Source organism: Zootoca vivipara, chromosome 9 (assembly GCF_963506605.1).
Source record: "Zootoca vivipara chromosome 9, rZooViv1.1, whole genome shotgun sequence".
Taxonomy (NCBI): Eukaryota; Metazoa; Chordata; class Lepidosauria; order Squamata; family Lacertidae; genus Zootoca; species Zootoca vivipara.
Window position 1 is genome coordinate 41,018,956 of NC_083284.1, and position 27,522 is coordinate 41,046,477.

At 39.8% G+C, this 27,522-nt stretch overlaps 1 protein-coding gene across 2 annotated transcripts in view; it reads left to right on the plus strand.

The window, feature by feature from the left end:
- GUCY1A1 (guanylate cyclase 1 soluble subunit alpha 1) overlaps nt 1-27,522 on the plus strand; it is a 45,349-nt gene extending 17,827 nt beyond the window's left edge. For both annotated transcript variants that reach the window (XM_060278673.1, XM_035112325.2), the window contains exons 2-9: nt 9,212-9,569; nt 13,286-13,347; nt 14,285-14,343; nt 15,781-16,490; nt 17,344-17,829; nt 18,317-18,460; nt 23,154-23,308; nt 24,831-27,522. In XM_060278673.1, coding sequence (XP_060134656.1) covers nt 9,324-9,569; nt 13,286-13,347; nt 14,285-14,343; nt 15,781-16,490; nt 17,344-17,829; nt 18,317-18,460; nt 23,154-23,308; nt 24,831-25,032 — 2,064 coding nt within the window. In that variant the 5' untranslated portion in view covers nt 9,212-9,323 and the 3' untranslated portion in view covers nt 25,033-27,522. The remainder of the gene's footprint in view (nt 1-9,211; nt 9,570-13,285; nt 13,348-14,284; nt 14,344-15,780; nt 16,491-17,343; nt 17,830-18,316; nt 18,461-23,153; nt 23,309-24,830) is intronic.

The following is a 27,522-nucleotide window of genomic DNA, read 5'->3' on the forward strand; positions in this document are numbered from 1 at the left end:
TCTCAGGAAATTGTGCATAGGAATGCAAAAGTATTTGTTTAAAACAACCATATAATACAAACAGGTCGTTGTCAGCCTTTTAAACTCAACGGGGGAGGGATTTGGGAGGGATTTGCAAAATTGATAGTGACAAGTAGCAAGATCTTTTAAATGGTTTCACCTGTGCTGTCAAATTTTGAAATTCCCTTAGAGCCCTAGTTAAGGTGGCAGGTGGGATATAAAAATTTCATAACAAAGTGGGGGGGGGGAACAAGAGAGAAGGTGAGGTTTTTTTTGTACCTCTGCCCTAGGCCATGTAAGTACAATCAGATAGAATGAAGCCCAGAAACTAATTGGCAACCTGCAACAACAGTTTGCTTCTTAGGGTGGTCACTTAACACATATCCACAAAAGAGGACACTGATTTGTGTAAAATTTGCTTCCACTAATTTGTATGTACAGGTACAAATGTAGAATTGATTACTACAATTTTAATAGTTGTACAATATAGTGAGAAAGACTGGACAGGTGGTCTGTGTGCTTGCTTAGTCTGCTGTCCAGGTGCTGCTTTTGATGGGCAACTTCAAGGTCCCTGCTCTCCCTTCTTATGGGTCTTTATCTTTGAAACCAGACAGCTCACCAACTAGAGGATTCCTTCAAACAAAGGACTGTTCTCTGTAAAGGAGAGCATATGAACACCTTATTGTTTTTGCCCATTGTGGCTGATACAAGTCAACATCCTAGCTGTTGAACAACGAAGGGGGTTAAAATACTTGTATAACTTGTTATGGATTACAAATGAATATTAATATTAATGTCACAGAGCAAGCATGGCAGTTAATGAATATTAATTCACTTGTTCCCAGGGGCCACTCCAAACTTCAAACTCAGTTATTTTGAAACCAATGCATTCACAATTATAATCTTAAGGTACTTTATTCTTAATGACACAGAAGCTAAACTACATGGGATATGGGAGATTTGTGACTGGTTCTCACTTTTAGTTTTTAATTAAAAATAGCCATGGGGTGCTTTGAATTGAGTTGGATCAATGGCTCTGTGGGAGGGGCAGTCCAGCAGTTTTGGTGCTGACTCCTTCCTCTGTATTACAGCTCTGAACTAATTTAGAGCTGCCTGTGGCTGCCTTGAACTGAAAACTAAAATATTGGGAGGTTTAATCAAAGATCTCCTGCAGTCACGTGTCATTTGGACTCAGTTTCTTTCAATAAATTGCACATTCTGCTGTAACCAATAAGCCATACTTTGGATAGTAAATTCAGTCTATGAATAGCATACTTGCTAATAGGCCAGAAGTATTATGTACAATACTGACTTATTACACTGCAAGTTTCAGCTGCTAAAATGGGACAAACCTTTAAATGGTGTGTGCAGGTTTCTATAGAATCATTCTGTTGCTTGCTCCATTCTATGTTCTCTAGCTGACTGTTGTTCACATATTAAAAGAAAAATGTGTGAGGCAAACTTCTTGTGTTTGTGTTTATTTATAATGTATTTCCATAATTTCATTTCAGGAGTAACTGGATAGGTGGTGGAAAACATTTGACATTTTAAGTCAAATATTAACAGCTCTCATATCTCAGCTCCAGCTTTGCTACTTTATTGACAGTGTCTTGTCACTTTGGAATATGCTCCTGTTGTCAGCTTGATGCATTGCTTGCTATGTAGGATTTAATTCTCTGCTGCAAACTAAGTTTAAAGATTCTGTCCCCAGTGTGGGGTGTGGGATGGGTGTGTGAATTATCAAAACTAGAAAATTGGATGCTTTTATTTCAGTTTTAAAAAAAATCACAGAAAATAAGTTCTTTAAAAAGAATTTGTCATGTTTTGGCTCTAGTTGAAAAGAAAACATCAAGGTTTAGACATGTGTGGTGTATCATTCATCTCCTCTCCCCACCCCACCCCACCCCAGTGCATCTCCAATTGTGTTCCTTCCTAGGAAATAATCCAAATCCCCAGAAGTAATGCATACCAAAAGCTAGATTTACTAGGCATTTCAAGAATGATAATATGCCACCCCAATCTCTGAGTAGTGCAAGATTCCAGGGGGTTCCAGGAGCTTACCCAGGGTTCAGTTTCCTTGGAATGAGGGAGAGCAGATACACTCTGGTGTCTTTTCAGTACAGTATGTGGTTTATTTCTACATATATACAACCTGAGCCTAAAATGGAGGGGATTGCAGCATTAAAACGCCCAGAAGGTCTAGCTTCTCCCATAGCCACAGCTTTGGAGGCATGCACAAATCAAGCATTGGCCTCACTCTCTAGCTAAGGCACCCCCAAACTTCGGCCTTCCAGATGTTTTGGACTACAACTCCCATCATTCCTGACCACTGCTCCTGTTAGCTAGGGATCATGGGAGTTGTAGGCCAAAACATCTGGAGGGCCCAGTTTGGGGGTGCCTGCCCTAGCTTCTGCCTGCTTCTAGCCCAGCTTCCTCACACACTACCTATTGTGCTTCTCACTATCAGACAGGTGAGGGAGGAGGGGGCCCACCCATTTGATGTCTGGCACAAAGCCATTTCCTTTATTATACTAACTACCGGTATCATGCTTCGGCCCATTAATGCAACAAGAAGCTGGTCTGGCTTTCTCCAACAATTGAATCCTCCATTAGATTTTAACCCTTGCTGGATCCAGGATGCCCCAAATTAGAAGGGACCCTGGCATCGTACAGACTAACCCCCACCCTCCCAAACTCACAACAATAACAATTATCTGGTTTGTTCCACCCAGATTTTGATGTGAAAGACTGAAGTCTGCATAAGCAGAAGAGATGAGCAAAAGCAGGCATCTGATGCAGTTAAATCAGTGTCATACTCCTTTCTCCCCATTGGTTGGTATATGAAACCTGTGCCAGCCTGTTAGGAGAATGGTGGCTGGGTGGGTACTGCTGGGGCAGAGGATCTTTGCTTCAAGTAGCCAATGTGACACAGGAAGTGAAAGCAATGATATTTTACACTTTACACCAGAGATGGGGAGCTCCTGTTGCTCTTGGACTCCAGCTCCCATCAGCCACAGCCAGTAGGGCCAATGGCCAGGGATGGTGGGAGTTGTGGTTCAGCAACATGGGAAGCAGGCACAGGTACCTGTATCTCCCATCTCCAACACCCATTTATAAAGCCTTCCTTCCCTCGGTGGTCCTGCCTCACCAGAGGTACTCCTCTTGCTTACAGATGCATTTGCAGTCTTAAATGGAAAACTAGATATACGTAAAGTTTATGTTCCTGTCATGATTCCGTAAGACTTGTCTCCACACAGCAGTCTTCAGACATTTATAATCATGTTAGCCCAGACTCCAGATTTCTGGAAATTAACTTTATGCCTAATACAAAATTAAGTAAGTGCCTCCAGAACATGACTAATCTATATTTTAAAAATAATAAGTAAGTACAAAAGATCATCCTGCCAACCTAGCAGTTCGAAAGCACGTCAAAGTGCAAGTAGATAAATAGGTACCGCTACAGCGGGAAGGTAAACAGCATTTCCGTGTGCTGCTCTGGTACGCCAGAAGCGGCTTTGTCATGCTGGCCACATGACCTGGAAGCTGTACGCCAGCTCCCTCAGCCAATAGCGCGAGATGAACGCCGCAACCCCAGAGTTGGTCACGACTGGACCTAATGGTCAGGGGTCCCTTTACCTTTACCTTTTTACAAAAGACCAATAAGTTATGGGAGAGACTTTGTGTTTGAAGGTTAGTATTACAAGATTAGTCCTGAATTTGATAAACCTTAAAAAATAGTCTTAAAATGTTTTTCCATGCAAAAAATTATTGCATGCATTGTGGTGTCAGAATCAAAATGAATTCTAAAGAGTTCCTTAATTTCATGTTTTACTTGTCATATATGTTCATATTCTGTTCCTGTCTGTTGTTTAGAAAGTTTCTACCACACCATGCACGGTAGTAGTAAACATTAGCATGGGAGAAAGGATGGGCCTATTGGGCAGTCTTACCATCGCACTGAGCCTTGATGAGGACATTGTTTCTATATTTAGTTGCTTTATGCAGAGTAAACATAATGGTGTGATTTATGAACAGACAGTAATACAAACAGATGTTATGCATGCACAAGAGATAACTATGTACTGTATGTAGAGCTTTGATACTCTTTTTTTGTTTGTTTTTATACTCTTGTTTCAGTGTAGCTCCCCTGACCCTGCAGGCTTGCAAAATATTAACTTAGAAGCAGCCCTTAATTGTTTTTAAGTTACAGTATCAATACCACACTTCACTATCCTCCAAATGGTTCAGTAATTTTGCTTCCTTTGTTACACTGTACCGTGTTTTGTCTGTGAATACTTTCTTTCTTTGGGTGTTTTCCAATGCAACCTTATAGCATTTAAAAAACTCTACTGCCTTGCTAATACCGTAAAAGAACAGCTATTTAAGCAGCTATTAAGTTAACATTTCTTTGTTTTGTGCCTACTGAGAAGTAAGGAAGGCTTGTACCCTCCAATATCACTGGCATTTAAGGTCTGATGGCTTTTTTATGGGTAATGTTCATCCCTTGAAATCCATTGACTTGTTATTTAAGTCCATTCTGAGTATAACTTAGTTGATAATAATCCTATATGTATGACCACATTTCTATCTGTGCAGAAGACTTGTTTGTGTAGATATTTACATGTAGAAGAATGGCAATTATTTTTTCATACCTTCTGAAATCTCCTGCCATTTCCATATGCTGCCTTTCTTGACTAGGTTTTGCTGACACTGACAGGAGCTTGATTTTCATAACTTAAATAAAAAGAACACTGCATAGAACATAGCAATAGATGTAAATATTGCAGTTTTCCCCGTGAACTACTGTGTTTTACCTTATACAGTACTCAGTTTACCTAGTATGCAATCCATACCCAGCTGAAATTATTTTCCATGGACTGTAATGACTTCAGCCATGGTTTTCAAAGAAAGCCAAATCTTTCTTTTACACATCTTCATAATAAAGCTAATGGCTTCAGAACTATTTTTGTAATACTTGTTGCCCAGATAGATCAAAATAGTTTGATTCTGCCTCCTTGTTCCAGGAATATTTCCCAGTTACTTGGCAACGAAAAGTAACCCTTTGAGAACTCCTTTGAAATAACAATAACCCCAGTGTACCAATCAACCTCCTTTTGTCAGACAATGAGTAAGTTTGGTTCTGTGATACATAGACAATGCAAGTTGGGTTTGGTGAGAAGATGCTTGTTTTCTCCAAGCAGCCAAGGTAGCTTGGTACTCAACAGAGATTCAGCCTGATTGAGGTGGAGTTAAGGCTAAAGAAAGTAGCTATGTGACAAATATGGCTTCATTTGCCCTTACTTGTTCTTGCTCTTTCCTTGTGGCAGGCTGAAACCTGGAAAAGTTGAGTGAATCTTTTCTGGAGTGTTGAGTTCAGAGGATCATCTTGATAGAGGGAATTAGACCAAATTATTCTACATTTCTATGGTTCTATCACTGTCCTGTTTATCTGAGTCCATTATTGTTTATCTCTCTTATAACACTGTGTGCAAAAATGAAGGGGGTGGGGTGGCAAACTGTTCAGTAAAGAATAAATAAATGTGTTTATCTTGGACACACAATGTGCTTCAGTTTGTTGAGTTTTGATCTTTATTTAAATCATGCATAGCCTCTTATTCTCTATCCCACCCTCTCAAATAGATCTTGCACATAATATCAAGTTCATATGGAGTACACACTCCATATTCTCTTCTGGCATGTAAAGTTAAGCCAGCTTGTTTATATAATCTAAGTACTTGTCAGTTTGTGTTTTTTTGAGTGTCGTGTGCGATTCTGTTTGCTTATGTATATTATCAGTTTGGGTAGATCTTTTGCCAACCTGGCTGGGTGTGCTTTTGCTTTGTTAATAATATAATCAGATTGGTTGGGGGACATAATGATGATATAGCCAAACTGGCTTCTTTTGCAAAAATAAACTGTTTGTATATCCAGGGCTGTACTGTGTATATCTGCACACTTTAAAGACAACAGAAGAAGACAATCTACACATATAATTGAAAATGTGTTTTGCTGTGCCTTGCACAAATCAACCTAAAATCTCTTGTGTAGGTTGAGAATGAGTAAAATTGAGTGGATCACACTTGCAGTGATGTTGTGAATAGCAAAGTAGTATGGGTCATATCTATCATTCTCCAGTGGCTAGTGCAGGAGTCCTTGTGCTAATGAATGGGCAGAGTTGCATAACAAAATATTCCACCTAGGAATTGCACTAGCAGAAGTTTCTTACTCAACAGCAGGTTTTGGTTGAACAATCTTAGGTCATGTACTTGTGTTTTCTCTTGCACCACAATGTTCCGCCAGCACTATGTGATTTTAACTTAATGTTGCACTGGATACAGTCCTATGTATAATGTCCTTTATAATGTTTCAAATATGTTCGTGCACTGCAGGGGGTTGGACTAGATGACCCTTGTGGTCCCTTGCAATTCTACAATTATATGATTCTACCAGATTAACATTTAGATCATGAGAAATGTTACCATGTTCTGGCCAAACTTTGATGCATCCAGATGATTGCAAAGTGATAGCAATGGAAGAATCCAAGCTCGTAGTTGCTGGTACTTAGCATCTGTTTTACACATTATTTTCAGAATATAACCTACTGCCAAAACATGTGAAGGAAAAGTAGGGAGTTAGGTTTTGTACATTACCTTACAGGGTATTGAAGACTGAACTTTAGTTATATTCACAAATAGAGTAGGTTATTTTTGTTGTTGATCTGGAGACGTTCCAAATTTTCTGTACATAAGGTACATAAAAGGTAAAGGGACCCCTGACCATTAGGTCCAGTCGTGACCGACTCTGGGGTTGCGCGCTCATCTCACATTATTGGCCGAGGGAGCCGGCGTACAGCTTCCAGGTCATGTGGCCAGCATGACAAAGCCGCTTCTGGCGAACCAGAGCAGCGCACGGAAATGCCGTTTACCTTCCCGCTGTAGCGGTTCCTATTTATCTACTTGCACTTTGACGTGCTTTCGAACTGCTAGGTTGGCAGGAGCTGGGACCGAGCAATGGGAGCTCACCCTGTTGCAGGGATTCGAACCGCTGACCTTCTGATCAGCAAGCCCTATAAGACTAGCCAAATATTGCTCTTCAGCCTCCAGCAACAAATAAGATACCAACCTTTACTCATATTATCTTATTTTAGTTACAGAGGTGGAATCTACACACATATAAAAAACTCTGTGAAAGTGCTTTTTTAAAAAAATGTTTTGAACAATACATTGAATTTTCATAGCTCACTGTTGCCATGCAATATACATTTGTATATTGCACTTTACAACACATTTAAAACATTTTATTTGCAGCTTTGTAGCTGAGTCCTTAGTGCCATTACTTCCTGTAATTGCACCATAATGGCCGTGCTAGTTGATGCTGCTAGTTAATTGCCCCCCCCCCTCCAGCAGCAATCATTGCAGAGGTTGGTACTGTCCCCATTGGACATGCCAGGCACACTGTCACTCACTAACAAAAGAACACAAAGTTGGAAGTGTCTTTATGGTCAGTGAAGGTCTTCTAGGATTGTGCCAATTAATTTGGAGAAGCTATAATTTATCCAGCTGATCTCCAGGTGAATTTATTTTGAAATGATATGCATCCACCAGAGGAGAATAAGAGACCTACAGAAACACCTGGTGGCAGGGGGTGGTCTGAGGGGGGGGGAGGGGGGAGGGAAACCCAGACACGAAAATGGATTTCCTTTGGAAGGCCGCACCTCACGGGTTCCTCTCGTGGCAGGAGGGGACTCGTGGAAAGGGGGCATGAAGAAGGAGGAGGATAAAGTGAATATTTGAAGGAAAAGATTTTGAGTTAAGATTAGAAAATCCGCCATAATTATATTAAGATACTAAGAAAACCAGGAAGAAGAGATTTGAGGAAGTCACAAATACAATGTTAAGAAATAAGATTTGAAAATTTTATTTGTTTGTTTTATATGTGTGTCTTGAAGGAGCAGCTGGGGGAAATCCAAACCTTACTACTCCTCCGCCCCTGACCTCCTGGTGGCAGGGGGGGGCTAGGGGTGGAGGAGGGGGGGAGGACAAACTCAGCCCTAAAATGGACCACCTTTGACTCCCAATGCCTACGGGTCCTACTGGTGGCAGAAGTGGACTGGTGGGGGGAGGGAGGATGGAGGGATGGAATATATATATCATGTTGTGTTTTGTCTTTGTTTATACTAAAATCAATAAAAATTATTTTTTAAAAAAGAGAGACGTAATTCACAGTCAGGGCCATCTTAAGCATATCCAGTGCCATGGTGCAGAGATCCCTCTGGCACCCCCCCCCCATTCCCAGAGTTTTCGACCTTTTCCCAAGCCTCTGCGGGGATCGCTTTCTTCCTGCGGAGGCTTGGGAAAGAAGCTGCATGCCCGACAGCCATATAGTTAGCGGGGTGCAGCTTCAATCCTAAGCCTCTGCAGGGATCGCTCTCCTCCCATGGAGGCTTGGGAGGCAAGCTGCACGCCTGCCAGCCATATGGTTGACAGTGCACAGCTGGCAGGTGTGCAGGGAAAGGGGAGGCCGCTGGCAAAGCTGTGCAGCTCCCCCACTTGCTGGGGCGCCGCGCCAGTAAGCCCAATAGGAAAGACGGCTCTGTTCTCAGTGGTGTACTGGAAGCCCATATTCCTTTTCTTTTCTTTTCTTTTGTACTGAAAAGACAAGTGAAAAGACTATTACCTTCTCTTTTTTTGTACTGAAAAGACAAGTGATACTGGACTGAATCCTGGAAAGATACACGAGTGAATTTAGTTTTCCTTTGGAACTTATCCACACTTGCCTTTCCTCCGCTCTTTCCAGGCACTCCATGTCCAAGTGCCGCTCCTTTTTTTGCTCCAGAGTTTTCCCCATGAAAACCCATTCTTAAAAATTGAATTGGAGTAAATGGCAACACCTCTACCTTTTGACATGAATGGCATTTTGAAGTATATGGTGTTGAAGGTGGGTTTGTAGATTTTTAATTCTTTGTGCAATTGTCCTAACCTTTCAAAGTATTGGACTGGGTGTATTCTTGTGGCTAGTTCACACATTACATCTACCATTTGGCTCTGTGTTGTATGAAGTAACTGAACATTAGGTCAACTGTGAAGTCATGATTGTGCATTGCAAAGCCAGAGCCTGCTGAATTAAGGAAACTTATATTTCTGAAGTTGAACCAAATTAATCAAATGTACAAATGCAGTGCTTCTCTTTTCTGTTTCATCTTCTGTTGCAGGGATATAAAGCTACAGTTGTTCCTACCATCTTCTGCTGTCAGTTAATAGAACAGACATGTTCAGCCCAAACTAGAGAAATTCACAACTTTGGTGAACAGAGACTTGTGCAGTATGTTCTGTACCAAACTGAAAGACCTGAAGATCACTGGCGAGTGCCCTTTTTCATTATTGACCCAAAGTGGGATTTCAGATGAAAATGAGGATGAATGTGCAGAAGTGGCAAATAGTTCCAAGGCTGCTTTGCCAATTTGCAGAGAAAAGACTACGCACGGGAACCTTCCACAAAGGAAAACCAGCAGGAGCCGAGTGTATCTGCACACTTTAGCTGAGAGCATCTGCAAACTCATCTCTCCTGAGGTATAAATTATTATGATGCTTTGATGAAAGTAGTGTAAAAGACCATTCTAAGGGAGGTTTTAGAAGAATGCCTTTTAAGCAATTTTAAAAGCAAGAGAATTTTCACTTGATGAATGCTCCTTTTCAAATTCTGCTCTTGACATTGGGTTCTGTTTTCATTTCTAATGATGCCTAATCCTGTATTTTGAAACCCTTTGCATTTATTTAATCTTATTTCACTACATCTTCTGTGTTTTGGGAAAGGAAAGGAAGGATGATTAAAAGCAACTCAAATATGAAATGTTTACTCACACATTGATTTAGCAGTTACTTAGCAAAATTTACAGAGGTTAGCAACCCATGCAAAGTAAGAGTGGATAATACTTTGTGCCAGATGAACCACGTCAACATCTAGATGGAGCAGGTTTACTCAGATTTATTCCATGTCAGGGCACCTTAATTTATTAAAGCAGTGAATTTGTTGCAGCATTGATGAGAGAGATGCTTTCTGGAGCTTCTTGCCATCCTAGCATACTAACATGTGAAAGTTCAGAACCATGTGAGTGGGCCCAATCACATAGGTCTTTCCCAACCAAACATATCCTGTAAGGAAGAGGTAAGAGGAAGGATCTTTGCAACTGGCCTGCTGCACTTGGCTTCCTAATGCTTTGATGACAAAATAGGAAGCCATAGGGAAGCAGCTGTGGTAACAAATGAAAAACCCAGGATTGCAATCCCATTATCACAGCCAACCACCAAGTTATGTTTTAGACCACATCTCAAAAAACAAAAGATATTGTAGAGCTAGAAAAGGTGCATGGAGAAAAACTACTGGAAACCACCTAGTTATAATGGAAAACAGTTGGAGCAACTGACATATAAATTGGTATAATATTGAAAAATTGATGTGCAGATAAGTGTGGCTTGCACTGAGCACCACGGGGTGTGTGTGTGTCTGTCATCTCATCTACTGAGCACTGTAGAAGGAATGATGCTTGCTGAAGCCATAGTGTGGAAAGAGAATTGCTCGTTAATAATAATAATAATAATAATAATAATAATAATAATAATAATAATAGCTGTGGAAACTGGAAAGGGGGAAATGAAAACTTATGGATTATAACCACAAACTATCAGTCCAGAAATTCAATAACTATTAAGGGCAAAGGCAATTTTGCTAATTGGATGCCAAATCTTTACATGCTCTTTATTACACATCTCGGCCCGTGTTTTTTACGGAATGCCTGTTTTTTAGTCTTCTCCCCATTGTAGTTGTAAGAAAGGCATCCATAACTCAAAAGCAGTTTATAAATCCATGGGAGAGTGTGACAAGAAGCAAATTTAGTGGTCAATGCAGCAGTGTCTAAAACATAGCTGCCAAGTTTTCCCTTTTCTCGCGAGGAAGCCTATTCAGCATAATGGAAAATCCCTTAAAAAAAGGGATAACTTGGCAGCTATGATCTAAAAGCATTCCTTAGTGAGACAAGTAGCCTCCCAACATTGAGTCAGACTAATGGTTCATCTGTTTCAATGCAGTCTGTCCCAAATATCATCAGTTTTTTTGGATTCACTGAAGCATAAATCTTTTTCATTGCACCACTGCATGGGGTTCTTTAAAAAGAGATTGGGCAAGTTGTCTTCCACATGCAAAGTATACTGCCTACCAGGAGTAAGGTATAATATCCATGCTGCTCTCTTTTAATTAAGGGTGCTTAAGCTTAAGCTCATTTACCTGAGTGTAAACTCAATAAGACTTATTTCTAAGTAGTAATATATAAGATTGTGCTGTAAAGTATATACTAAAAGAGACATCTCATTTTGTTTATATTTAATGTTACATAATGTTAATGTATATACTGAAATGATAGGATTCAGATATAACCATAGAACCTTCATTGTTGCCTCTAGACTTGGCTTGCAGTTCATTGAACTGGTACATTGACAGAGAAAATGTCCCAACATTGCTTTCAAAGGTGTAGATTGTTGCATGGACATTGACTGCATTATATTTGGGGGGGGGGGATATGTCTATCTATAAAAACTGGGGCGGGGAGATTTCAGGCTTGCTGGATTTACCAGCAAGCTTTGTTTATTTCATCCTAAATTTCATCCTAAATTAGAGAGAGGGAGTCTTTTAGTTGTTGCTATCATTAAATAACCGAGTCAGAAACCCTTGCTGATCTACTGCGAAGCACCCAGAGATCTCCCAGCAGATTGTGACCAGCTTTCTTTCCACCCCTGCCTTAGATGGTCTTTCTTAGATTTGTTTAAAAGTTACTATCTCTCTTCACTGGATGTACACAGTTTCCACATGGAAAACTCAAAAAACCGAGAAGGTGACTATCGTGCCTTGGATCAACACATGCTGCTTCCATTGACGTCAGTGAAAGGTTGTGTGCAAATATCATGGGGAGTGTATAGTGTGGCCCAAAATAGCATTTGATGAGATTCAAGATACTAGCAAATTCATGTGGAGCTTTGTTTGTTTGTTAATTCATTGGTTGGTTGATTTTTAAAGAAGATTGTAAGTCCAGTCTCAAATAAGGAGTTGGAAAGCACTGCACATATTGTTTCTGTTTAGATATGAATATTAATTACATCTTGTTTTAATAAGGTATAACATTCGTTAAGTTGTTTTTTCCCCCAAATGTAGAACACAGTCTTCATTACCAGTGTAGGTTTTTTTTTATTGAGGCAGCATGGTCATACTAACATTCTTTCTCTCATAAAACTGATTTCTGCAAAGTTCTGTGTGTCACACAACAAGGTTAGTGAAAGACGATAAAACATTATGTGCCCAAGCTTGGAGATCCTGTAACTTTCACAATATGCTTTCTGCTCATATATACTAACTCTCATATTTGGAGGCTAGATACGGTACATAAATAGTTAAATCCTCTATTGGGGATTTCCTGCACTGAGCAGGGCATTGGACTAGGCGACTTACACAGTCCCCTCCAACTCTATTATTGTATAATTTGGGCATTCTCATACATATATAAGTCCTGAGTCACAGTTGACCAAACTTCATTGTGTTTTAACTGAAGGGAATTGCAGCATTATCTTTCTGTCACAGAAACACTTCAGTCCTGAAAGCTTCCATGTGTTCCATTTTCATATGTGACATCTATCCTTCATTTCAATGAACTGAGTCAATGCAGACACAGATCACCTTCCTTCATTGAAATAAACGAACAGGCACATACAACTGGGAAACTATGTGTGCTCATCAGAGCACTCCATGATTAATCACTGAGTTGGAAGGGCTGAGGAGTAATGAAGTGTATCCAGTGGATATGAGTGCACTACATCTTTGTTTGACCACAGTGGCATGTGAATATGGACAGAGTATTTGGAGACTAACATCTGTAGCTGGGAATCTTATCAATGGAATGGCCTGTGTAGTAAATTTCCATGACAATGATATAGGCCCACAGTTGCTTGTTGTGTTAGTATGGGAACTTACAATGTGATCTCCCTGATCCGTATCTAGTCTAGTGGCATGTGATTTGGCACAGAATGCTGGCCATCTGAAAACATCAGTCACATTGCACTACACCATAATGTAGACAGGACAAGTTGGGGACTCCAATGATCTACAAACAGGTGTGTTCTAATTTTGGATAGAATTGTATTCTACCTTTAGTATAAGGTCTGCAGCTTATTCCAATATGAACTTCTAATATATGAAATGCTTAAACTTGACATTTGAATTAATATGACTTTTCTCCTTTCAGTATGAAAGGTTATATCTTGCATTTCAGAGGACACTAGCAAATAATAAAATAAAAGAAACAAGGTAAGTTAAATAAGTTAACTTTTTGTAATCAATAACAAGTGCAAAAACCAAATAGGAAGTTGGATCCCATTTACGGTAATGACAGCACAGATTATATAACAATCCCCAATGTTAGTGGAATCAGGTACCATAAATGCCAAACACAGTCTCAAGTATTAAGGTATCAAACAATAATTCAACATTAAGACACTGGAAACTTTTATCAGTATGTCATTGTACCAAGACTGAATTTTGAGCTGTATTCCCTTTAGAGGTTTCCTGTTTCTATTGCAAGGACATTTTGTGTTTGCCTGTTCCTACAAATGGGAGTTGCAAAGTTGTCCTTAGGCATGAGAACTAATAGCTTTCAAAAGTAGCTGACTTTTACTTATATTTAATAATATATTCAGCTATATATTTCCCCTAAGAAAGGGGGGGGTTGCATAAGAGTCATGAATCTTTATAAGGAAAATTCAAGACAAAAGCAGGGATTGGACTAGGAGGCAAAATTCCATAGCAGTATTGCCTAGTCTCTGATTCTGACCCTCTTGGAAGCTAAAATTCCTTTCTTAATAACTTGAGTTTGTAGAACTTGAACACTGTGGCACTATGATTTTAAGCTAACTTAGCTGTGAATCCTACTGATACTCAAGTGTAGGATTTGCTTCCAATTACTTGGCGGTGGTGGTGAAGATACAGAAAGATGCTAGTTCTTTTGCTAGTGGTTGTGTAGGACCAGAATAGGTTGTATGTTTTTCTGCAAAATTGCTTAGTTAGCAGATAAGAAAGAGTAACAATTTTTTAGTAAATAGGAATCTAAATAGTTTTCTCAAATTAACTTTGCGAATTTGGTTGCTTATCTGTTGTTTTATTTTCCCCCAGGTTTTATTACCTGAAAATTAATTTTTACTGTGGATTAGGTAGTTTTTTTTTTAATTCTGTTTTGCATCATTTATAGGAATTCTGAGGAAAGAGAAGACTTTGAAAAGCTAATCACCGACCATGCAAATGCATCAGGTAATGAGATATATATGACAAGCAATTCGACTTAATGCAATTAGTTAATGCTTATTAAACATTTGAAGTGGATTAAGTTCTGCACACACCACTCACATTAGTGACCAGCAATAGTGATGGATCATGTTGATGCAGTTCATAAATTACTTTCAGGGCTAACAGTGCAGTCTTCATTGTACGGTGTTGACAACCTGGTTTTGGCTACTGTGGGAGGTTGACAATACCAGCAGATATTTTCTAGTGCAATTGTTGCTTAGTGTAAGAAAATATTTGTGTTGCAGAGGATTTGTATTTTCTAGGCACTCAAACTACTTGGTTGCTGAGAAAATGTTATCCTTTCTGCTTCATTGTGATACTAAGTGCTTTGTGTCTATTACACACAAGCTCATCTGTTGCAATAGTGAGTATATGTGCCTTTAAAAACAAGCTTCATTTTAATTATTTATATATTTTAAAAATTTTATAGCTCAGGAATGGGAAACCTATGGCCTTCAATATATTCTTAAACTCCAACTCTCATCATCCCTGCCCTGGAACTGATGGGAACTGGAGTCTAACAACATCTGGAGAGTCCTAGATTCTCCATCCCTGCTTTAGAAGGAGAGCACTCTCTCAAGCAGCCCCACAATACTTAAAGTGATTAAATATAAACAAATCTCCCTTCCTCCCCAAGTCATTTGGTGAACCCTTTTGCTTTATTTTGCTTTTTTTGGATGGGGAGCTGAACACTCCTTCGTCTTTAGTATTGGAGTACACACCTCCTCTGCAATGTCATCTCCCTGTCACGAAGTGATACATGAACATTTTGGCATTTCTCCTCTAGAACTTGCACACATACCACATGTGTTGCTTTCCCGTGGAAACGGGCCACCTCAGACTCCTCAATCCATGTTTGATACCAAATGCTTAGTTCAGCTCTTAGATTTTAGCAATCTACTTCCTTTTTGCACATCTGGAAGGGCTCTTATTCATTGTCCTACATTAGAAAAGGGTTACCAGCTTTTTGCGCAAAACAAATAGACGTGCAAAGTTGTTGTTATAACTTGTATATCATTTATATACCCAAATGACTTCTAAACAGCTTACAACTACAAAATAAATCCATAATTAAAATACCTAACATAAAAATTCCTTAACTAACATGTACAATAAAACAATTAAAGACGTAACAATTAAAAGTTTAAAATATTTAAAATAAAATAAAATTGCAAAGCAAAGTCAACAAGTGCTTTGCTCCTACCATACAAGGTTTTGCAAGAACGAGAGGAGATGCCTCCAGAGACCGATCTGAAATGGCTTTGTTAGTCTGAAAATGTTTAATAGTGGAAAACAGGTTTGGGGTGAAAGAAAATGAAGCGCAGAAGGATTTTTTAAAAATCAAAAATCAAAGGCATACTGTTTGGAAGAATGCTGGTATAAAATGTTTTAACTTTGCAGGAGTTCCAGTAAACATTATGAAGGAATCGCTTGGTGAAGAGCTTTTCAAAATATGCTATGAAGAAGATGAGCATATCCTAGGAGTTGTCGGGGGCTCCCTTAAAGACTTTTTGAACAGTTTCAGTACTCTTCTGAAGCAGAGTGCTCACTGCCACGAAGCAGAAAAAAAGGGTAGACTTGAAGAGGTCTCAATACTGTGCTTGGAAAAGGACCCAGATTTCTTAAACGTGTACTATTTCTTTCCCAAGAAAACAACCAGCATCATCCTGTCCGGCATTATCAAAGCAGCAGCTCACATTTTGTATGAAACAGAGGTTGAAGTGACGGTGATGCCCCCTTGCTTCTGCAAAGATAGCGCTGAGTTTATTAACCAGCCATATTTGTTGTACTCTGTGCAAGTCAAAAGTGCAAAGCCATCTTTATCTCCGTGTAAACCTCAGTCTTCTCTTGTGATTCCTGCTTCTATGTTCTGCAAGACTTTCCCATTTCATTGCATGTTTGACAAGGATATGGCTATTCTGCAAGTTGGCAATGGTATAAGGAGACTGTTGAGCAGGAAAGAATTTCAAGCAAAGCCAAACTTTGATGAGTGGTTTGAAATCCTGGCCCCTAAAATAAACTCCACGTTTGGTGGGATCATGACAATGCTAAACATGCAGTTTACTATAAGAGTGAGACGAGGGGACAACACTCTTAAAAGGTCAACAGGGGTAAGAACAGGTTTATCATATTTATATTTCTTATTTCTTCATCCCATCTCTAATTCAAGTGTGCAAATGCAATAGTAGCTTTGGATGTATTGCACAAGGCAATGAGGGAATAACTATGAATGACTCCTCCTCCCATTTTGGGGGGCTTTGACATTGGGAATTTTGAATTTGAAGTTTTTCCTCATGCAAGTTTCCTTTCATAGCAAGAGCACAAAAGTGAAAGCATAAAAAATTCTTGCATTTATTTGTTAATGCTTCCATCAACAATGGAATGCTTGTTTGAAGTAAGCTATTCTCCACTTGTTACATTTATTTTGGGGTCATATCACTTTGGACTTCAGGTGGAAGGAACGCATGTTTTAACATTACCTCATGAGGAAAAGACCCTGCTCATGGAAAACAAGCATGTCAGGGAGAAAGCTAGGTTAAAACTCCACCTGAAGATATATTTCAATGAGGAGGTTTTTTAAAAGCAAACAATCACAGGAGAGCATTTAAACGTGTTGGCCCTTGCCAGAAAATCTGTAGGCTAGCTTATAAGCTGCATCCAGACCCTACTCTCAGTTTTGTAGCTCTCATTGACCCCTATTTGTGCATGTGAGGTGCCTCTCCTTACCAAATTACCCCATGGGAATGATAGTTGTTAAGTTCCACCTAGCAGAGGGACAGCCCCTATTTATCTACAGCTCTTCAGAGGTGTGAGATTTGTGAGATCTTTGAGCTTCCAACCCAAATCAGGTTGTCTGGAGTGAGTTTGGTCCTATGGCTTAATAACTTGGCTATCACTGCATTAGTAAACTTCCATAATGCTCCAGAAGTCTCACATCACCTCATCTTTCTCTCATTGTTTCAGGTTATGGACCTTAAAGGACAGATGATCTACATCATTGAGTCCAGTGCCATCTTGTTCTTGGGATCCCCCTGTGTGGATCGACTAGAAGACTTTACAGGACGTGGCCTCTATCTTTCAGATATTCCGATTCATAATGCACTTAGGGATGTTGTTTTAATAGGAGAACAAGCCAGAGCTCAAGATGGACTGAAGAAAAGGCTAGGAAAACTTAAGGCTACTCTTGAGCAGGCACACCAAGCCCTTGAAGAGGAGAAAAAGAAGACAGTAGATCTTCTGTGCTCTATTTTCCCCGGAGACGTTGCACAGCAGCTGTGGCAAGGACAAGTTGTACAGGCCAAGAAATTTTATAATGTGACAATGCTTTTTTCTGACATCGTAGGGTTCACTGCTATCTGTTCCCAGTGTTCACCTATGCAGGTTATCACAATGCTCAATGAGCTCTACACTCTCTTTGATTATCAGTGTGGAGAGCTGGATGTCTATAAGGTAGAGAATTTATTGCATCAATTTGTCTTCCTAGAGAGGGGAATCAAGCTTGTAAGGTTATTTGAATGATATAATGCAACTTAGAGAGGATGTTAATATGGAATAAGTCATTTAACAAATTATATACCTCAGAATGCAATCCTTTGTGCATTTAGTGTGGAGTAAATCTGCTGGCTTCATTGGCACTATTTATGAGTTAATGCCTCAAGGACTGATAATAGAACCTCATGGATGGTGGATGAAAGATGAATATTTTTGTCATAATGAAACACCACAGTAAACCAGATTTTACAGCTCAAAATAATCTGCTCCAGCAACTGGCAAGTTGCACCATGCAATTAGCACATCAGAACTCAAATTCATGTGAATCTCAAGAGGGTGTGTGCGTTTTGGAGGGGACAGAGTTATGGACAACCCTTCCAAGTGTGTTCTGTGTTTTCTTCATGTGATTTTACTTGTGCTCTAAGGTATTTATTTTAACGTTCAGGTAGAAACCATTGGAGATGCATACTGTGTGGCTGGAGGCTTACACAAGGAAAGTGAGACCCATGCTATTCAGATTGCTTTGATGGCTTTGAAAATGATGGAGCTGTCCAATGAAGTGATGTCTCCACATGGAGAGCTCATCAAGGTTAGCATGTTATCTCAAATTCACTAAACTACTGATATTTTAAATACTGGCTGGTTAAAAAAAAAGTTCCTTATTTTCATTGTTTAGTGAAGTATTACCTAAAATGCTTTTCTTTCACAATGATTTAATTTACCTCATGACCAGTGCTCTAAATTCATTTGTGCTTTTCTGTGCAGAATTGGGACCAAACCAGGTAAGATGTGAGAGACCCATGATCAAACCACCTATATTTTAGAATTTGTTTCATGGTATTTATATGGAGGGAGGTGCTCTTTTGAGGGCTGGAGAAGGTGGTTTTAACCATCTCCTTATGCTTGTTGTTGTTGTTTTGTCGTTTAGTTGTGTCCAACTCTTCGTGACCCCATGGATCAGAGCACGCCAGGTACTCCTGTCTTGCACTGCCTCCTGCAGTTTGGTCAGACTCATGTTGGTAGCTTCGAGAACACTGTCCAACCATCTCATCCTCTGTCGTCCCCTTCTCCTTGTGCCCTCAATCTTTCCCAACATCAGGGTCTTTTCCAGGGAGTCTTCTCTTCTCATGAGGTGGCCAAAGTATTGGAGCCACAGCTTCACGATCTGTCCTTCCAGTGAGCACTCAGGGCTGATTTCCTTCAGAATGGATAGGTTTGATCTTCTTGCAGTCCATGGGACTCTCAAGAGTCTCCTCCAGCACCATAATTCAAAAGCATCAATTCTTCGGTGATCATGCTGCTTTCCCACAAAAGTTTCTATTTGCCCCACAAATATTGCCCCACAAATTTGTGGTGGTGATACCTTTGAAACTGGCATAGCTGATGTGTTGCCACTGGATGTTCAGTCACTCAGAGTACAAAGCAGAAATCCAGATTCTATGAAGAAAGAGAAAGCTGGGTTTGGCTAGAAGGAAACCCTCATGCAGGGTCAGACTGAGGACAAGGAAAAGTCCTAGGATGTGGGGAAGTTATGACATAGATTGTCCCAAACCAGGGGGGCTGAAGAAAATTAAAAAGAACAGAGTAAGAAATGAACCAAGACAGGAAGTTGAAGGAATGATAGGTGGCTCGAGAAAGAGCAGGGGAGATGGAACTGAAAGAAGAAGAGGATAATCAGCCAGATAATCAACTTATGGCTGGGGGACCACAGTGTTTAAAGCCGCTGTTTAAAGTCAGCTGCTTAAAACTATTGGCTACCTCTGTCCAAAAGGACTGGTCAGGTCAGTGGGCAGGGTTGCTAAAGAAAGTCATTCCAAGTTGTGGAGTTCATAGCAGTTATTCCAGCTCCTGTTTCTATGGCAACATTATCACCTGGCAACTTTTAGAGAGTAATGAGAGCCCCAAAGGGGCCAAGGACTGAGTTTTAAATATTGATCTGAACTGCACAATCACTTTCTTTGACTGCTAGATTCTGCAGAAAAGATAAACATGCCTTGGCAGGGGGGGGAATTATGTTTGGATGATTTATTTTCAGCCCAGGCAGCATGTGAACATGAATCACCAAGTGGACATTAATAAAAATCAGGAGAGCACTGCTGGTGTGCTAAGCTCATCTTGCGGTCACTGTTCTTGCCTTCCAGTACAGTTACCAATTGCCTTTCTCACAAAGACACTTTGTCTAGCCAGAATCTCAGGGCTATCTTTCTTCCCAGACTGCTAGAATCAATCTTCTTTTCCACTTGAGTTTCCACTGGTGTCTCATCAGCCCTCACAGACCTGATCCTAGGCTGATATCCCCCCTTTTTACTTTCTGTCTCTTCTTCTGTTTTTATCTCCTTTTCCCAGCAGGGCATTTTTCCACTCTGAGGCTGCATTCACACGGCAGTTTATTCCATGTCCTTGATGCTTTCCTAACTCTGAGATTCCAGACAGCATAAGAGCCACTTCCAGAACTATAGTGGAATTTGGTGAACTATAATCGAATACAGCACATGTTTAGCATTCATGTCCATTTTATTTGCAAATGGGTTTCTTCTGGAAGCAAATTACATGGAAGTGAGCATTAAACTTGTACTATATTCCACCATAGTTCCACAATGCAACCTAGCAGTACATGTCATAGATAGTGCTATTGGGAAATGTAGCCCTTAGACTTCACAGTCCTATTCCATAATGTTAGACTTTCCAAGAAAGGGGCTTGATGTGGTGACTAGTGTGTTATCTATCCCTAACAGCTGGCATGTGGGCTTAGCTCTTGGACCTTATCAATAGAAGTTGTTTACACTTAATGTTTTCAACACACTTAATCATAGTTAGCTCTTACAATATTTGACACTTGCTGTGTAATTGTATTCTATCTCAAAAGCTATCTCAAAAGCAAACTATTATTATCCTAAATTGAGTTTTCATTACTGTTAATCAGCATTCCTCTGGAAAGTCCCCTTGGTGCCCATAAAACCATGTTAATGTCACTGTGGATAGCTCAGTTGGGAGAGTATGAGACTCTTAATCTCAGGATTGTGAGTTCGAGCGCCATGTTGGGCAAAAGATTCCTCAATTGCAGGTGGTTGGCGCAGATCATAGCTGCCAAGTTATCCCTTTTTTACAGGGATTTTCCCTTATGCTGAATAGGCTTCCTCGCGAGAAAAGGGAAAACTTGGCAGCTATGGCGCAGATGGCTCTCATGGTTTCTTCCAACTCTACAACTCTACAATTTTATTATTTATCCCTTGCTTTCCTGTGGCCTACTAAGAATGCAGCATCTGCCTAGTTTTAGGCATAGCATGAAGAAATGCAGAATTTTCCCCTTTTAAAGCAGTCCGTGCCTCATGAGATATTGTACCTTGCAACTCAGCAAATCCTAAATTGGTTGTGGTTTCACTATAATATTCAAAAGGCACTGACCCCTCCAGTTCCTGGGAAACACCTGCCTTCTGTTTTCTGGGCTCAATCACTTCAGTAGCAGGTGGGTGGATCCTAGTTGAGAGAAACATTTACATATTATAAGAGACAGAAAGTTACATATTATAAGAGACAGAAAATACATATTTATCTATTGATTCCAGGCTGCTAGGAACTGGAAAACATGTATGCATTGCAGAGTATTTTGTTTGATTATATTAATAAAAGTTTGAACTGTGATTTGAATATGCTTCCATCAGTCAATGCAGGCATTCTCTTGATCCTTGTGTAAAGAACTTTCAAGTGATTGTCAATGCCAGCCTGTAAATTAGGAGACTATTCCTTGATTGCAGCCTTGTATATAATTTCTACTATGCAATATGCCCTTCTTTATTAACAAACCGCAAAGAAAAGACAGTGTGCATGTAACTCTTGAGAGGTGTTTGTTTTTGAGGATACAATATAAATAACTAATTTTTCTAGCTGTAAACAAGCAGTATGATGCAAAGCATTTTGTTGGACATGGAAGAATAAATTGGCTGCATAGTATTTACTATTTAAATGTAATTGTAAAGTACAGAACAGGATTGTAAGTCATGGTAAGTGCTTGATTTGAGGGGAAGCCAAGATGATAGAACTGTTGAAATTGTCTTAAAATTTGAGAAAAGAGATTTTGACCAAAATACCAAAGAAGCCTTTTTCAGGAAATGTGGTATCTTTTATTACTTTTTGAGCTTCTGATAAGTGTTGGAATAAATGAACCTTGATTTTGGCCCTTTTCACACTTGAAATTCATGCAAAGGATGCTTTGATGCTAGTGCTTACTTAGAGCTAGAGTGCTAAATTAATGCACATATTTCAGTTATCTGTTGATGCCACTGTGTAGGTGTTGGTTGTCTTTGATTTCATGCAAATCAGCTTTCCCATTTCAAACAGTTCAGTGCATAAATCTGACACTTATTACAGCTGGATTTGCAAAAAGGAAAATGAAAAGGAAAGGATTGTCTTCTGTACACCTTTATTGCGAATTATTCTGAATTCACAAATTATGTGACCTTCTCTGCTTTCCTTATTCCCATCTGGAAACTAATGCCTTTAGCAAGATCTAAATCTGCTCCCTACTGATGAGGAGTATTTTTACCCCTCACTTTGCCACCCAGGGCTCCTTGGGGAGGAAAAGTAGAGAGTGTGAGTGTGTGTGTGTGTGTGTGTGTGTGTGTGTGTGTGTGTGTGTAAAATTTCCATATTTTTACTCCTCACTGTATCTTAAGACATCTATACACGTACAGCCACATTGTAGCTGCTTTAGGCAATATCATTTGAAAGTTAAGGTCATTTAGGTGGTGTTTGATAGTGGAATGAGCTACCTCAGAATTTCTGCATTGTAGAGGGTTGGATCATAGGACACTTGGGGTCCCTTGAAACTCTACAAATCTGTGATTCTCTTATTCGATCTCTGGCAACTTTTAGCCCTCCTATCAGGGAAACATGATCTCCCACAAGTTCCTTAGCTAGAGGTTAATGGACTCATTTTTCAGAAAATGGTCCACAGAACACCAGCTCCATTTGTCCCCACAAGGTTTTCTGGAAAAGAACAAAACAAAAACTAACATTCTGCATCAACCGTGCCTGTTGGACTTACTCAGACATCTCTGCACAAACATGCTTTGTTTAGGCGAATGGTTATGCAGAGTAAGCATCAAAAGAAGTTTTCTGTTTTACCATCTGACTACTGCTCTCCAAATTGCACTGCTCATATTCTGGTCATAATCCACAATGATTGCAAACGAGCTAATAAAACTTACTGCGACCTTGATAGTTTGATTTTCGTCAAGTGTAACAATCAAACAATATTATATATCTTCTTTTCTTTTCAAAAGATGCGCATAGGTCTGCATTCCGGCTCGGTCTTTGCTGGCGTCGTCGGTGTTAAAATGCCGCGCTATTGCCTATTTGGAAACAACGTAACACTTGCCAACAAGTTTGAGTCTTGCAGCGTTCCTAGGAAAATAAATGTCAGCCCAACAACCTATAGGTACAGTAGTTTACTATGCAAAGTTCTTACACTATGCGAGTGGTGGCTTGTTAATCACTTTCACATTTATCTGCAGCTTTCTCCCCTCTGCAAAGTACCACATCATATCCTATGACATGGTTCTATTGAATTAGCAGAACTGTGGGGGGAGAGGTTGGAAGAGACTGTATTTAGATTTTTGTACTTCTTGGCTTTGTGCAATGCTCAACAAGAGAACCACTGTCAGGAATGGATAAACCTGAATGTCATGGAAGGTTGAATAAAATTATCAAACAGTGATGTGTTTTAATTTGGTATTGTATGCTTTTTTCCTTTCCTTTTAAATTGTAAGTCACTTTGAGACAATTTTTCCTCTGTAACCAACAAGCAAAACAATAACAAATAATAGAGTCTTATTACCTATTATTTACTGCATTTATTAACAACTAGTATCATGAAGCCCGTTAAATTAACGGGTGCTAGAACAGTGAGTTTGATAAGGGTGCTGGGCCCCCAAGGCCAGAAGGAGCGCCCAGGAGCAGCAGCAGCAGCAGCAGGTGGCGGCGGTATTAACAATTGTATGATTTGCAGTACAATAAAAACTTACACAAAACAATTCCAGATATAAGAATAGTTAAACAATTGCACATATGTATACCTAGCACATTTGAAAAGCTAAGCAGGGTCAGTTATGATTTCAAATTGGATAGGTGGACCATGTGGTTGAGATTTCTGCATTGCAGGGGGTTGGACTAGATGACCCTCTGCTGGTTCCTTCCAATTCTATTATTCTATGAAAAACATTGTTTTTTAAAAAAAGCATATACAACAATTAAAAACAAGCAAATACCCTTTGATTCCAGTAAAAACGTATTCAGATGGGAAGCCTATATGAACTAGCAATTTGTTTGTATTGATGGCAGATACAGCACACCATCGTGCATAAAAAATTAGGGATCTCAGCGCAATGTGATCCATAATGAAGTGAAGTAAGAAGTTATGTCACTTGCATTTATACCTCCAATGCAGTAGTTTAATATATGCATAAAGCTTTGCTGTGCAGAATTCACTTGTCCTGGGGCTTTCATTCTCTTCAATATCAGAGACGGATACAGTCATACCTCGGGTTGCGAACGTGATCTGTGTGGGAGGCACGTTCGCAACCCGCAGTGTTTGCAACCTGCACCACCGTGTCTGCGCACACGACTGATGCAATTCGGCGCTTCTGCATATGCACATGACATCATTTTGTGCTTCTGTGCATGCGTGAGCACTGAAACCTGGAAGTAACCCGTTCTGGTACTTCCGGGTTCAGCACTGAGCGCAACCCAAAAACACGCAACCTGCAGCATTCGCAACCTGAGGTTAGAAACTTGAGAATAAATTCTCCAGATCTTTGCATTGCAGTGGTTAGTTCGGAGTGAAACTGTCACCCTCCCATGCAAAAAAGCAACAAACATGAATTTATTTTGATAATATTGATCACCATTATTTAAAGGTTACATATATATTATATTTTACCGCATTTCAATTTTTCTTGCAGGTTACTAAAAGATTATCCAGGATTTGTATTTACTCCTCGTTCAAGGCAGGAACTTCCTCCCAACTTTCCAAGTGATATTCCCGGGATCTGTTACTTTCTTGATGCTTACCTTCAAGGAACAAATTCAAAGCCCTGGTTTCAAAAGAAGGACGCTGAAGATGGAAAAGCAAATTTCTTAGGGACACCAACAGGAGTAGACTAAGCTGTGCTTTCTTGCATTTTCAGAATGAGTTCTGTATGAACTGAACATTCAAAAAAAGGAAACATGACAGCACTTTAGCTTGTTAACACCTGAAAGCCAGTATTAAAATTACCAAAAAACAGGTATCACATACTACTTTTAATTTTGGCAGTTTGGAAGGGGAAGAAGCAGGAGTAGCCCATATTAGTGACACCTCATGTAACAATGAAAGGGGGAAAGCCCAGGCACCTAATATTTCTTTTCCTCTTGCAAACAGCTGCTTTACCAAGGTGAGTCTGATAAGGGCCCCCTACTTCCCTAGAGTATGTGCTTGACACTTCTCTCGACTTCCCAGTCTTTAGGAATCACTTCTGGAGGGACAGCATTCAAAACAAGCAGAACTGAGCTGCTTGCTATATGAACAGCATAACATGTAGCACTGCTCTTTCTTGAAATATATTTGGGTTACTTAGTGGTGGGTGGGTGGGGAGGTGTTGCTCACCAGGCTTCTCAACACCCAAGTGCCACTGCTGGCACCAAGAAGGATGGGGGAATGGCAAAGTGGGCAGGGAGTGTGGTGCAATGGTGCATGCCTGGAAGAACCAATTCATGCTTCCATTGCCATGCCTGCACCACACCAAACTCTCTACCACCTTATCTCTTTCTTGGTAACTAGTAGTGATGCTTGGCATTGGGAAGCCAGGTGAGCAATGCCACATTGCCCACTGCTGGTTTTAAACATGCACATTGAATACATTGCAAAGAGAAGGCCTACCTAGATGCAAATGGAATTGGTGTCTAGCCTCTCATCCTCATTCTGCCTACAGGGCCTCACAGATGCTACAGTACCATCTAGGTTGTAGCCTGGAATGACACTATAGGCCACCATTGATTTGATGGGGAGAAGGCTGTTTGGTTCATAAGTGGGGGAAGCGAAAATATGCCCAATCTCAGTTATTGCACACTGCAAGCCATGCAGCCTTTTCTTAATTTCCATTTACAGCCCATTATTACTATAGTGGTATTTTAAAATGTATAGCAGAAACAAAGTTGACAAACTATTCCTAATCTTAATTCTTCCAGCACCATACCTCAATGTGCTTTTCGTTATGCGGTGGGTTTTCACACGGTAGCTCAGAATGCATTTGTAGTGCATGGCGTTCACGTTGCATGCATACAGAATGCACTACAGATCAGGATCTAGGCCCCATGTGTACACTGTGATACTTTATGCATTCTCAATGACACCAAAAATGGCTTGGCTGGACATTTTTTCTGCCTTTGCATCCATTAGTCCTGGCAATTAACAAAGAGAGTAAAATTCTTGTCAGGATGGTAAAATACTGACCAATTCTGAAACTAAGTTAGGAGGGATTTTTCCTTTTAGAAACTGTTTTTTTCTGCCACACTCTGGGTCCAAGCAATTCTGTGTAGTAAGATCTCCTTCCTCTGTCCTCTCCCTCCATCTCTGACTTGTAAATGTTCCTCTTCATTTGTACAACACCCTGAAATTATTCTTGACATACCTGTCTGAAAATGGAATTTCTTTTTTTCTAAAACTTACTGCTCTGACTTCTCTACTTCCTACAGTTTCCTACTTCTTCTCTCATGTGATATAAGAAGTATGTGTCATCATTAATATGTGTCATCAAAATAATTAGGAAAGAGAGGAAGCATAACATGATGGCACAACCTCAATTTTTGGAAGGCATGGAAGCCATCCATGAATCAGAATGTCATACTGATTTTTTCATCCCAAATTAGAAAGCTTAAGCAGGATCATAGAATCGTAGAGTTGGAAGAGACCGCAAGGGTCATCTAATCCAACCCCCTGCAATACAGGAATCTTTTGCCCAACATGGGGCTCCAACCCACGAGCCTGAGATTAAGAGTTTCATGCTCTTTTACCAGCTGAGAAGCATATAAAGTGGCCAAAGTGTCCTAAAATATGGGACATCCTTTTTCACTGCATTGCTGCATCATTTTAAGTAAAGCTCTGTTCGGTATTAACCATTTCCTGAAAGGCACAGGTTAATGAGGTATTAAAAGGCCAAGCATTTCACTTAGACTGCAATCCTATGCACACTTACCTGCAAGTCCCTTTGAAGTTAATGGGACTTAATTTTGAGTAGGCCTATATTTGATTGCTCTTGCATATATGGTTATCAGCTGTTTTCAGTGCTAGTATACAGATATGTCACTTACTGCTTCCTGAACTTCTTTCACTGTCAATAAATTATACCAATGTGTGTATATGTGTGTGTGTGATTATAATCAAATGCTAAAACCTCTGTAATCAAACTTATAAATCTGATTTCAAGGGGAACAAATCTCCCCTGTTATGTATTATAGCAATAAATGTTTTCTTTTCGTTGCTATTTAAGTTTATATTAAAGTGTAAAGTAAACTATTCCACAGTATCGACCATTTCTAAACAGATTGCATTGCATTCAGTACAGAAGTGTAAGGAATATATATACGGTGTATATATATATATATATATATATATAT